At 70.2% G+C, this 11159-nt stretch overlaps 5 protein-coding genes across 5 annotated transcripts; 4 read left to right on the top strand and 1 right to left on the bottom strand.

The window, feature by feature from the left end:
• Nucleotides 1–688: 688 nt before the first annotated feature.
• Nucleotides 689–1227, bottom strand: MICPUCDRAFT_41425 (uncharacterized protein; the record flags this gene model as incomplete). Its single annotated transcript, XM_003060996.1, has 2 exons — nucleotides 689–995; nucleotides 1166–1227. The coding sequence occupies 2 exons, from the start codon at nucleotides 1225–1227 to the stop codon at nucleotides 689–691; spliced, it is 369 nt and encodes a 122-aa protein (XP_003061042.1).
• Nucleotides 1228–1562: 335 nt separating this feature from the next.
• MICPUCDRAFT_60919 (uncharacterized protein) lies at nucleotides 1563–5669 on the top strand (the record flags this gene model as incomplete). Its single annotated transcript, XM_003061264.1, has 3 exons — nucleotides 1563–2579; nucleotides 2705–3022; nucleotides 3123–5669. The coding sequence occupies 3 exons, from the start codon at nucleotides 1563–1565 to the stop codon at nucleotides 5667–5669; spliced, it is 3882 nt and encodes a 1293-aa protein (XP_003061310.1).
• A 1142-nt stretch (nucleotides 5670–6811) lies between these two features.
• Nucleotides 6812–8400, top strand: MICPUCDRAFT_48156 (uncharacterized protein). Its single transcript, XM_003061263.1, has 2 exons — nucleotides 6812–7284; nucleotides 7477–8400. The coding sequence occupies exons 1-2, from the start codon at nucleotides 7000–7002 to the stop codon at nucleotides 8053–8055; spliced, it is 864 nt and encodes a 287-aa protein (XP_003061309.1). The 5' UTR covers nucleotides 6812–6999; the 3' UTR covers nucleotides 8056–8400.
• A 380-nt stretch (nucleotides 8401–8780) lies between these two features.
• On the top strand, nucleotides 8781–9956 carry MICPUCDRAFT_63570 (uncharacterized protein; the record flags this gene model as incomplete). The annotated part of the gene is made up of 1 exon (XM_003061262.1): nucleotides 8781–9956. One exon carries the CDS (start codon nucleotides 8781–8783, stop codon nucleotides 9954–9956), a length of 1176 nt encoding a protein of 391 aa, XP_003061308.1.
• A 707-nt stretch (nucleotides 9957–10663) lies between these two features.
• Nucleotides 10664–10984, top strand: MICPUCDRAFT_19502 (uncharacterized protein; the record flags this gene model as incomplete). Its single annotated transcript, XM_003061261.1, has 1 exon — nucleotides 10664–10984. A coding segment is annotated over one exon (321 nt), but the record flags the coding sequence as incomplete, so codon positions are not given.
• Nucleotides 10985–11159: the final 175 nt, after the last annotated feature.

Genomic DNA, 11159 nt, shown 5'->3' with positions numbered 1-11159 from the left:
TCGCTGTGGTCGCGAAGGTCGCGCGCGCGCCGTCGCGGCGTAAGCTGGACGCGTCGCGCCAGCAGCCGTTGACGTTGACGACGCTCATGACGCCGCGCCGCGCAGACGCCGGCCGGAGTTCTCCGCCGCCGCCTCCGCGCGGGGTCGTTGGGCGGGTGAAGAGCCCGCCGTGGGAGCCGGTGGCGGCGGCGGCGGCGCCGGAGCCGACGGCGGCGGAGGCGACGGCGAAGAAACCGCCGTCGCCGAAGAGGAAGCCGCCGCCGCCGCCGCCGCCGCCGCGGCCGAAGCACGCGCCCGGGAGCGTCGAGGAAGCGCTCGAGCTCATCCGAGCCCGGGACGAGATGCTCGAGGAGAGGCGGAAGAGGAAGGAGGCGAAGAAGGCGACGGAGGAGGAAGAGAGCGACGCCGCCGTCGCGGCGGTACAGCTGGCGGCGGCGGAGGTTCCCGACGCGCCGCCTCCCGAACGCGCGCGCGCGCCGTTGCCGCGCATACGCGCCGACCGCAAGTGGGCCGCGTCCGTCGCGCTCGCGGGCGCGATCGATGACGCGCTCGTCGGCGAGTGAGCGAGGAGGAGGTGGTGGTGGAGGAGGAGGAGGAGAGCCCCGACGCGACGGCGGCGTTGTAATGATTCATTCTTTTCGCTCGCTCGCGCCGACGAGCGCGACGGCGGTCCGCCGCGCCGCGCGACTTAAAACTCCGGCTCCGCGTCGAAACCGGCGCCCTTGACCGCGTCCACGAGCTTCGGCATCGCGGCGAGGCCGTCCATCTGCGATTCGCACGGCACGGACACCGTCACGAGCTTCGACTCCAGATCCACCTCCACGCCGCTCACCGCGCCGGTGGCCTCCAACGCTTCCGTGACGGACGACGCGCATCCTTCGCACATCATGCCTTCCACCTTGAGGACGATCTCGATCGGCTCCGCGTCGTCCGCGGCGGCGGCGACGACGCGCGCGGGGCGGGAAGACGCGCGCGCGACGACGCGGCGCGCGGTCCTGCGACGGCGACGACGACGAAGGGGGCGCGGTGCGGAGGACGTGATGCTGATGAGAGTCGGCGGTCGATCCCTCGATCGTCGCGAGGAGCGAGGAGGACGAGGAGGGACGAACGCTCGCGCGCGCCGCGGCGTCGAGGGAGCGTCGCCGGGTGGGTTCGCGCGACGGACCTCGCGGGGCGACGGAGGGCGGAGCCGAGCGCGGGGGCGGCGACGGAGGTCATCGTGGCCATCGTCGTCGCGCGGTGAGGAGTGCGCGTCGTCGGGGCGCTGCTGGCTACTCTTCATCCTGTAGGTCTGTCTTGGACGACGCGACGCGTTCGAGTTCTATCGCGAAATGCGAGAATGCCATCTGTTCAAACCTTCGCGGTCTCGCGCCGTCGGCCATAACGCGTCGCGCGGCGGCGGGTTGCGGGAACGCGGCGCCGACGTTCCGCCCGAGTCACAGTGAGCCATCGGGCGCGCGTCGACGGCCGCCGCGGGAGGTCCGAAGACGAGGAGGCACCGCCGCGTTGTGAAATCTCAGAGGTCGTAGCGACTTCGCGACGAAGCGTCGGATAGGCGCGCGATGTCGTCGCGCCCGCTCGCGCCCGGCCCGTCCCCGTCCGACGACGACGCCGGCGGCTCCGGGTACGCCACGCCGATGAACCCCGGAGAAGGGGCATCAGGACCGCGCGCGCGGACGGCGACGACCGCGACGCCGCGACGCGCGCGGCATCACGACTCGACGACGTTTTCGCCTTCCACGACGACGCCTTCCACGGCGTACCTCGACCGCGCGGCGGCGTTCGCGGAGCGCGTGCAGAGCGACCTCAGCGCCGCGGTCGCGACGGACCCGATATACCACGCGCTCGCGTCGTCCCCGGCGCTGGACCCGTCGCACGCGGCGTGCAGGGCGCGCGAGCTGATGGAGGAGCTCGTCCGAGCGGAGATGGAAGGGAGGCCGTGGCCGGACGCGGGGGGAGACGTCGACGCCGCCGCGGCGGTGATGCGCGGAGACGACGACGGGCGACGCGCGGCGGCGGCGGCGGCGGAGGCGGCGACGACGACGTCGCGAGGAGGAGGAGGAGGAGGAGGGTTCGGAAGCGCGGCGTCGACGCCGGCGACGTCGACGCCTGCGACGGCGACGACGCTCCCGCGGTCGCGTCTCTTCGACTCCAGAGGGTTCAAGATCCCCGACGAAGAAGACGCAGAAGCGCGCGACGCGCGCGCCGCCGAAAACGCCGCCCTCGGGCCGCTCTCCGCGCTGAACGAAAACGCGTCGCGGGACGCGCCGCCGGCGACTTCCGACGCGCTCGTCTCGATCGCGACGGCGTCGCCACTCCGCGTAGGTTTAGACAGCGCCAAACGCGCCAACGAGCGCTCGCTGCGCGACGAGCAGCGCGCGACGAGGCGCGAGCTCGAGCGCCTTCGAACGCGCGCGGACGCGGAGACGACGCGTGCGGACGCCGCGGAGGCGAAGCTGAGTCGCGCGGGCGACGCCGGACGCGTCGCCGCGCGAGACGCGAAGCGCCTCTCCGCGGCGTTGGAAAAATCCGAACGCGAACGCAAGGCGCGTCCCGTACACTGGTCCCCATACGACCGCGTTCGCGTGGTGAACGCCGATCCTTAAGGACTTTTCCCGTCGTCTCTCTCCGCCCACCCCCCGCTTTCAATCCCCGCCCTCGACGCCTTTCAACTCCGCTTCTGACGCCTTTCAACTCGATACAGGCGACGCGCGCTAAATACGTCGCGCTCGGCGAGCGGCTCGAGAAGACGCTCGCGGAGGACGCGGACGCGCGAAAAGCCGCCGCGGAGGCGGCGGAGGCGGCGGAGACGAGCGCGAGGGAGCTCGAGGAGACGAGGGAATCGTGCGCGTCGCTGCGGCGGAGGGTGAAACGCCTGAAGAGCGAACTCGCGGACGCCGCGGCGAAGCGCCTCAGGCGCGTTCTCCTTCACACCGGTCCCCATACGACCGCGTCGGCGTGGTGCACGCCGATCCTTAAGGACTTTCTCTCCCGGCGGTCGTTTCTCTCCGCCCACCCCTCGGTGCTTTCAATGTCCTCCCTCGACGCCTTTCAAATCCACCCCTGACGCCTTTGAACTCCACCCCGACGTTCGCTCGCGTGGACCTTCGACCCTCAGAGAGAAGACCGACCTCGAGGCGGAGCGCGACAAGGCGACGTTCGACTTGCGACGTTTGAAAGGCGACGTCGACGCCGCGGCCGCGGAGCGCGTCGCGGCGGTCAACGCCGCATCGATCGCGGAGAGAGCGTCCGTCGTCGCGACGCACGAAGCGGAGATCGCGACGAAAGCCGCGGCGGCGCGCGCGTCCGCCGCGGAGGAGGACGCGAAACGTCACAAAGACGTCGCGGATTCGAACCGACGCGAGCTCGAGGAAGAGCGACGGCGGCATCGAGACGCGATCGAGCGCGCGCGGCGCGAGACCGCGGACGCGGCGAAGGTGACCGCGGCCGCGCGCGAGCGAGACGTCGCGTCCAAGTTTGAATCGCTCCTCGCGTCTGAACGCGCCAAGTTTGAATCGCTCCTCGCGTCCGAACGCGCGAAGCGCGCGTCCGACGTCGAGACGCTCGAACGCGAGCGCGAGTCCTTGGCGTCATCGCGCGCGCGCGACGACGCCGCGTTCGACGCCGCGGTCGACGCCAAGGTGAACGACGCGCTGCGAGACGCGACGGACGACGTCGAACGCCGGATGAGAGAAGCGGAGGAGAAGCTCTCGCTCGCGTCGGCGGCGGCGGCGGCGGCGGAGGCGTCGGCGGCGGCGGCGGCGCGCGCGGAAACGGACGCGAAGCGCGCGCACGAGGACGAGCGCCAGCGCCTGGAGAAGGCGCTCGCGGAGACGCGCGACGCCGCGGCGAAGAGAGAGGAGGCGCTTCGAAAAGAAGCGAGCGACGCCGCGGACGCGAGGGAGAAGGAACGGCGGGAGACGGAAGCGTCGCGCGCCGCCGCCGAAAAGGCCGCAGCCGCCGAGGCGTCGACCCAACGCGAGGACTTCGCGCGCCAGCTGTCGGACCTGCGCGACGCGCACAGGGCCGCGGACTTGGCGCGGCGCGATGACGACGACGCCGCGCGACGCCGCGAGCGCGACGACGAGGAGAGGAAGCGCGTCGCGCTGAGCGAACGGCTGACGGAAGCCAAGCTGTCCGCCGCCGCCGCCGTCGCCGACGCGGAGTCCAAGGCGAAGGTGGCCGAGGCGGAGGCGGAGGCGAGCCGACGGCACGCGGCCGCGTCCGCCGCCCAGGCTGCCGAATCCGTCGCGGAGACGCGCGACGTCCGCGAGCGGTGCGCGGCGGAGCTGCGCGAGGCGCGCGAGCGGTGCGCGAGAGAGGTGGACGCCGCGAGAGAGGAGACGAACGCCGCGCGCGCGGAGCTCGCGAGCGCGAAGAAGGCGGAGACGGAGGCGAAGGACGCCGCCGCCGGGGAGGTCGCGCGCGCGGTCGTCGCGAAGAGGCTAGCCGCCGAGGAGATGAAACGTCTCGAAGCGGAGCTGACGGCGTCGAGGGAGAAGGCGATAGAGGAGGCGCTCGCGACGCGCGCGCCCGCGGTCGCGTTCGAAAAGGATAAGGAGATTGCCCGTCGCGTCGAGGCGCACGCGGCGACGACGCGGGAGTTGCGCGCGAAGGAAGACGCGCTCGCCGTCGCGACCGCGACCGCGCGGCGTCACGAGGAGGACGCCGCGCGGACGCTCACCGCGCGCGACGACGCGCTGCGGCGTCTCGCGCGCGCGGAGGCGAAGGCGGAGGAGCTCGCGGAGACGACGGCGCGGCTCAAGTCCGCGGCGGCGACGGCGGCGGCGGCGGCGACGACGCGAGACGCGGAAACGGCCGCGAACCGCGCGGTCGAGGTGGACGCGCTGCGCCGAGAGATCGATCGCCTGAAGCGATCGCTGACCGAGTCGGAGGAGACGCGCGCGAGGCTCGCGACGGAGGCGGACGGCGCGAAGCTCGCGCTCCGCGACGCGGAAAGCGAAGCCGCGCGCGCGGCGAACGCAGCGGCGGCGGCGGCGCGGCGGCGAGACGAGGACGCGGCGGCGGCGTCGCGCGCGGCGGTGGACGACGCGACGACGCGCGAGCGCGATAACGCGAGGGAGCGCGCGGACGCGGCGAAGGCTGACGCGGACGCGCGCGTCGCGATGGAGCGCGCGTCGCACGAGGAGACGAAGGCGGCGCTCGCGGAGAGAGAGCGCGAGATTGCGAAAATTTTGGAGGATCTCACCGGGAACGTGGCCGCGCCGATGAAGACGCTCTACGTCCCGGCGCCGCGGACGTCTACCTCTCCGCCGTCGTCGCCGATGCCGCAGACGCCGCCGCCGCCGCCGCCGCTCGCCGCGACGCCGTCGAAGAAGTCGCTCTTCGGCGGCGGCAAGAAGAAATCCGCCAAGGCGGACGAAGAAGCCGCGGCGGCGAACGAGCGCGAGATCGCGTCGCGCGTCCAAGCCGAGCTGGCCAATCAGAAGGACTGGATGCGCCAGCGCATCGCGTCGCTGGAGACCGCGCTCGAGGACGCGATCGCGTTCAAGCTCGAGGTGAAGAAGAGGGAGCGCGCGATTCGCGAGGCGTCGAGCGCGGCGATCGAGCGCGCGCGGCGCGCGGCGACGGCGGAGGTGCGCGCGGCGCGGGAAAAAGTCAGGTGCGTCCCATACACTGGTCCCCATACGACCCCGTTCGCGTGGTGAACGCCGATCCTTAAGGACTTTGCCCGGCGCGTCTCTCCGCCCATCCCTCGCTTTCAATCCCCGCCATCGACGCCTTTCAACTCCATCTGACGCCTTTCAACTCCACCCCGACATCGCTTTGTATGGAACGACCCTCAGCGCCGTGAAAACGGAAACGACGCGAGCGTTACAAACGCTCCGAGACGCGTGCGCGGCGGACGTCAACGCGGTCGTCGCGGCGTCGATGGCGGCGTCCGACGCCGCGGTGCGTCGCGCGCGCGTCGACGCCGCGAGAGAGGCGGAAGAGCGAAAGCGCGAGCTCGGCAACGAGAGAACGCTCGGCATTCTGTTGACGCGGTTCACCGCGAGGGAGGGCGTCCGCGCGTTCAACCGCTGGCGCGCGGTCGCCGCGCTTCAGAAGCGCCGCGCGTGGCAGATGTCGCGAACGATCGCGATGCTTCGCCACCGAAGCGTCGCGCGAGCGATGGCGACGTGGCGCGAGCGCGTCGCGGCGGCGGCGGCAACGAAGCGCGAAAACGCGCGAACTCGCGCGGCGGAGGACCACGGCGCGTTCCTCGCGAAGCGCGTCGAGCAGGCGCGTTCACACTTTTTCACACTGGTCCCCATACGACCGCGTTGGCGTGGTGAACGCCGATCCTTATTAAGGACTTTATCTTCCGGCGCATCTCTCCGCCCATCACCCCTCGCTGCTTTCAATCCCGACACGCCGCGACGCCTTTCGACTCCGCTTCTGACGCCTTTGAACTCCACCCCGACGTTCGTCGCTTCGCACGGACCCTCGACCCTCAGTACGCCGCGGAGGTCTCGGCGCTGAGCGCGGCGAGAGAGGAGGCGAGAGTCGCGCGCGAGAGGGCCGCGCGCGCGGCGTTCAAGACCGCGGCGCAAAACTCTAGGCTCGCGAAGGAGGTGCGCGAGACGTCGCTGAAGCTCGCCGCCGCCGAGGCGTTCAAAACTGAGGTGCGTTCTATACACTGGTCCCCATACGACCGCGTTCGCGTGGTGAACGCCGTTCCTTAAGGACTTTTGCCGTCGTCTCTCTCCTCCCACCCCTCGCTTTCAATCCCCGTCCTCGACGCCTTTCAACTCCACCTGACGCCTTTGAACTCCACCCCGACGTTCGCTTGTATGGAATGGCCCTGAGGCGGCGGCGGCGGAGAAGCGGAGGAGAGACGAGACGGAGAGCTCGGTGAAACAGAAGATCAAGCAGCTCGAGGCGAAGACCGCCGCGGAGATTCTCGACGCGGAGGCGAAGATCAACGACGCGTGGAAGCGAGAGAAGAAGCTCCGCGAGGAGGACGCGAAACGACACCGGGAGGAGCTCGAAGAGGTGATGAAGCGATCGGACGCGGCGCGTCTCGATGCGGAGGCGGAGGCGAAGACGCGCGTCCAACGCGCGGAACTCGACGCGAAGACGAGAGTCGACGCCGCGGAGAAGACCGCCGCGGAGAAGGTCGCGGAAGCGGAAGCGAGGCTGACGAACGCGGAGGTGATGAAACACCTCGACGCGAAGGTGCGAGCGTCCGAGCTCGAGATGCGGTCACGCCTGGCGAAGATCGAAGCCGCCGCGAGCGAGAAGGAAAAGGTCGCCGCCGCCGCGAAGATGGTCGACGCTGAGGTGCGTTCTATACACTGGTCCCCATACGACCGCGTTGGCGTGGTGAACGCCGATCCTTGAGGACTTTTCCCGGCGCTTCTCTCCGCCCATCACCCCTCGCTTTCAATCCCTACACACCTCGACGCCTTTCAACTCCGCTTCTGACGCCTATCAACTCCACCCCGACATTCGCTCGTATGGAACGACGCGGAGACCGCGGAGCGCGCGTCGAACTGGATGACGTCCGCGAAAGCGGTCGAGGACATGGCGTCCACGGCGACGCGCGCGATCGAGGGCGAGATGAGGCTGCGCGACGAGGTCGCGCGGCTGGAGAACGAGCTGCACGACGTCCGAAGGGAACTCGATCACGCCGTCGAAGAAGCGTCGATGAGCGCGAAGACGGCGGCGGACGCCGACGCGGCGGCCGCGGCGGAGCGCGAGCGGCAGCGCGCGGCGGTCGCCGCGCGCCTGGAAGAGGAGACGACGCGCGCGGACGCCGCGGAGGCGGACGCGAAGCGTTGGAAGCTCCTCGCGGACGCGCGCGAGCGCGAGGTATCGAAGCTCGCGTCGGAGCTCGAAACCGCCGCGACGGTCGCCGCGGCGGAGGCGGCGGCGGCGGCGGACGCGACGGACGACGTCGTCGGGGTGTACCTGACCGGCATCGGGGACTTGCGGGACGAGCTGCGCGCGATGAAGCGGCGGTACGCGCACGACGTCGACGCCGCGAAGGTGCGTTCATATTTACACTGGTTCCCATACAACCGCGTTCGCGTGGTGAACGCCGATCCTTAAGGACTTTTCCCGGCGTGTCTCTCCGCCCATCCCTCGCTTTCAATCCCCGCCCTCGACGCCTTTCAACTCCGCTTCTGACGCCTTTTAACTCCACCCCGACATTCGTCGCTTCGTATCCGTCGCCAAAGCGCGAGGCGGAGAAGGCGCTCGACGAGATTAAAGCCGCGTTCGACGCGCGACTCGACGCGGCGAATAAAAAAACGCTCGACCGCGCCGCCGAGGGCGACGCCGCGCTTCGCGCGTCGCGGCGACTGCAGCACCAGCTCGAGCTCGAGACGCGAGCGGGGCTCGAGCGCGAGAGCGATGTCGCCGTCGAGCTCGAGCGCGCGCGAGAGGACTCGCGCGACGCGGACGCGAGGGCGCGGCGCGCGGAGGGCGACGCGGAGGCGGCGCGTCGCGACGCGCGGCGCGCGACGAAATGGGCGAGGGAGCTGGAGGCGATGCTCGTGGAAGCGCGCGGGGGGGCGCCGATCGGGAGTCACCCGCTGTCGTCGCTGCCGAGGTACGAGTACGACGGGGTCGGCGCGGCGGCGTCGCCGGCGCCGACGCGGCGGATGCCGCCGGAGCGGCGGCGGGGCGCGGATAGTCAGTAGACAGTAACTAACTTGCTTGAGGGCAGTGGCGTCGTTTCGCTCGGCGGGACTGGATGGGTTTCGGAAAAAACGATGCAACGATGGGTTTAGCTTTCGTCACGGTCAGATCTCCGCGCGCGCGCCCCCCCCGCGATGTCCGCCGCGGAACTGTTCCCCGGCGCGGGCGCGTCCCCCGGCGTGGAGGTGTGGCGCATCGAGCGCCTCGAGCCGGTGAAGCAGCCGAGAGACTTCTCCGGGAAGTTCCACGTCGGCGACAGCTACGTCGTGCTGCACGCGTTCGAGGCGTCGAGAGATCGCTCCCCGGACGACGATGGCGCGATCGGCGGGTCCTCCGCCTCCCCGTCGTCCCCGTCGTCGTCGTCGTCTTCGCGCGCCCCCCGCGCCGCGCGACTCGCGATGAACGTCCACCACTGGATCGGCGCGGCGTCCTCCCAGGACGACGCCGGCGCCGCGGCGACGCTGATGACCGTCGAGCTCGATCGGCTCCTTGAAAGGCGTCAGTTGGAGTTGAAAGGCGTCGAGAGCGTCCGCCCGACGCAGTTATTTCTCGAGACCCAGGGCGCGGAGAGCGGAGAGTTTCTTCAGCTCTGGCGTCACTCTGGCGTCGCGTACCTGGACGGCGGCGTCGACGGCGCGCCTTTGGCGGAGCTCGACGCGCGGTCGTGCGAGACGCGGCTGCTGCGCGTCGAGGGCGGCGGACGATGCGCGCGCGCGTGGCAGGTGCCGGCGCGGGCGTCGTCGCTCAACAGCGGCGACGTGTTCATCCTCGACGCGGGACGAAGGTTGTATCAGGCGCGTTCTATTACCACACTGGTCCCCATACGACCGCGTCGGCGTGGTGAACGCCGTTCCTTGAGGACTTTACTTCCCGGCGCATCGCTCCGCCCATCACCCCTCGCTTTCGATCCCCGACACACCTCGACGCCTTTCAACTCCACCCTGACTCCTTTGAACTCCACCCCGCCGTTCGCTCGTACGGACCCTCGACCCTCAGTGGAACGGGAAAGAGTCGAGCCGCCGCGAGCGCGCCAAGGCCCTAGACGTCCTCCTCGCCATCAGAGACGACGACGAGCACGGGGGCAAGTCCGAAGTCTTCGCCCTGGACGAGGGCGTCACCGTGCTCGGCGCGGAGGGATTCTACGAGGCCCTGGGCGTCGACGCGGCGGCGGCGGCGTCGCCGAAGAAGATTCGCGTCGCGCCCGCCGCCGCCGCGGGACGCGCGGCGGACGACGCGGTCGACGCGCTCTCCGACGGCGTCGTGCGACTCCTCACCGTGGACGTGGACGGTGGCGACGACGGCGACGATGACGCGCGTCGCGTGACGACGCGCGAGGTCACGACGCGGCCGCTGACGCGCGAGATGTTGACGTCGGATTCGATCGCGTTCGTGACCGCGGGCGGCGCGGCGTACTGCTGGGCGGGGATGACGAAATGGCGAAGCCTCGACGCGAAGGAGAGACACTTCGTGACGCGCGCCGCGGCGGCGTTCGCGGCGGACCCCGCGAATAAGGCGCGTTTATATTTACACTGGTTCCCACACGACCGCGTTCGCGTGGTGAACGCCCATCCTTACTTAGGACTTTTGCGAGCGCATCTCTCCGCCTATCACCCCTCGCTTTCGATCCCGACACACCTCGGCGCCTTTCAAATCCAACTGACGCCTTTCAACTCCACCCCGACGTCGCTTTGTGTGGACCCTCGACCCTAACTAAGCTCCCGGAGCGCGTCCCCGTGCGCGTCGTGAAGGAGGGCGGCGAGCCCGCGTTGTTCAAGCAGGCGTTTCACATGTGGAACGCGCCCGCCGCGAAGCCTATCTCCTCGCCGCTCTCCGCGACGAAGAGCGGCGGGGCCAGAACCACCCCCGACCGCGTCGCCGCGGAGATCGACGTCTCCGCGTTGGCGCTGCCGTTCCCGAGGCTCAGGTGCGTTCTATACAAAAGTTTTTCACCCATCGCCCGGTTTCAACATTTGATCGCTCCCCCTTTCAACTGACCGATGATCATTTTTTGTATGGAATGGCCCTCAGCGGCGGCGTCGTCGCGAGCGAGAACGGCGTCGGGGACGTCACCGTGTGGCGCATGGAAGAGCGCGAGCGCGCGCCCGTGGAGCCGTCCGCGTACGGTCAGTTCCGCGCCGGCGACTCGTACGTGATCAAGCACACGTTCGACGGCGGCGCGTCGCACGTCGTGTACTTTTGGTTGGGAAAGGATTCCGCCGCGGACGAGAGAGCCGCGGCGGCGGACTCGGCGGAAAAGCTCGTCGACGAGCTCGGCGGGCGCGCGACGCGAGTCAGGGTCGTCATGGGGAGAGAGCCCGCGCGCTTTCTCGAGCTGTTCGTGGGGAAGGCGGCGGATGCGGCGGCGGCGGCGGAGGCGGCGGCGGCGGCGGAGGCGGAGGCGCGGCTGTTCCACGTGCGCGACGCCGGCGTCGACGAAATTTTCCACTTTTCTCAAGACGACCTGCGCGCCGACGACGTCATGCTTCTCGACGTCGTCGCCGAGACGTTCCTCT

The sequence above is a fragment of the Micromonas pusilla genome, assembly GCF_000151265.4.
Source record: "Micromonas pusilla CCMP1545 genomic scaffold MICPUCscaffold_9, whole genome shotgun sequence".
Taxonomy (NCBI): domain Eukaryota; kingdom Viridiplantae; phylum Chlorophyta; class Mamiellophyceae; order Mamiellales; family Mamiellaceae; genus Micromonas; species Micromonas pusilla.
This window is presented reverse-complemented; position numbering and strand designations above follow the sequence as displayed.

Coding starts and splice junctions, on each gene's coding strand:
- MICPUCDRAFT_48156 (XM_003061263.1), top strand. CDS start 7,000: ATGAAGCGATCGGACGCGGCGCGTCTCGATGCGGAGGCGGAGGCGAAG. Junction 7,285..7,476: donor CGAAGATGGTCGACGCTGAG/GTGCGTTCTATA, acceptor AACGACGCGGAG/ACCGCGGAGCGCGCGTCGAA.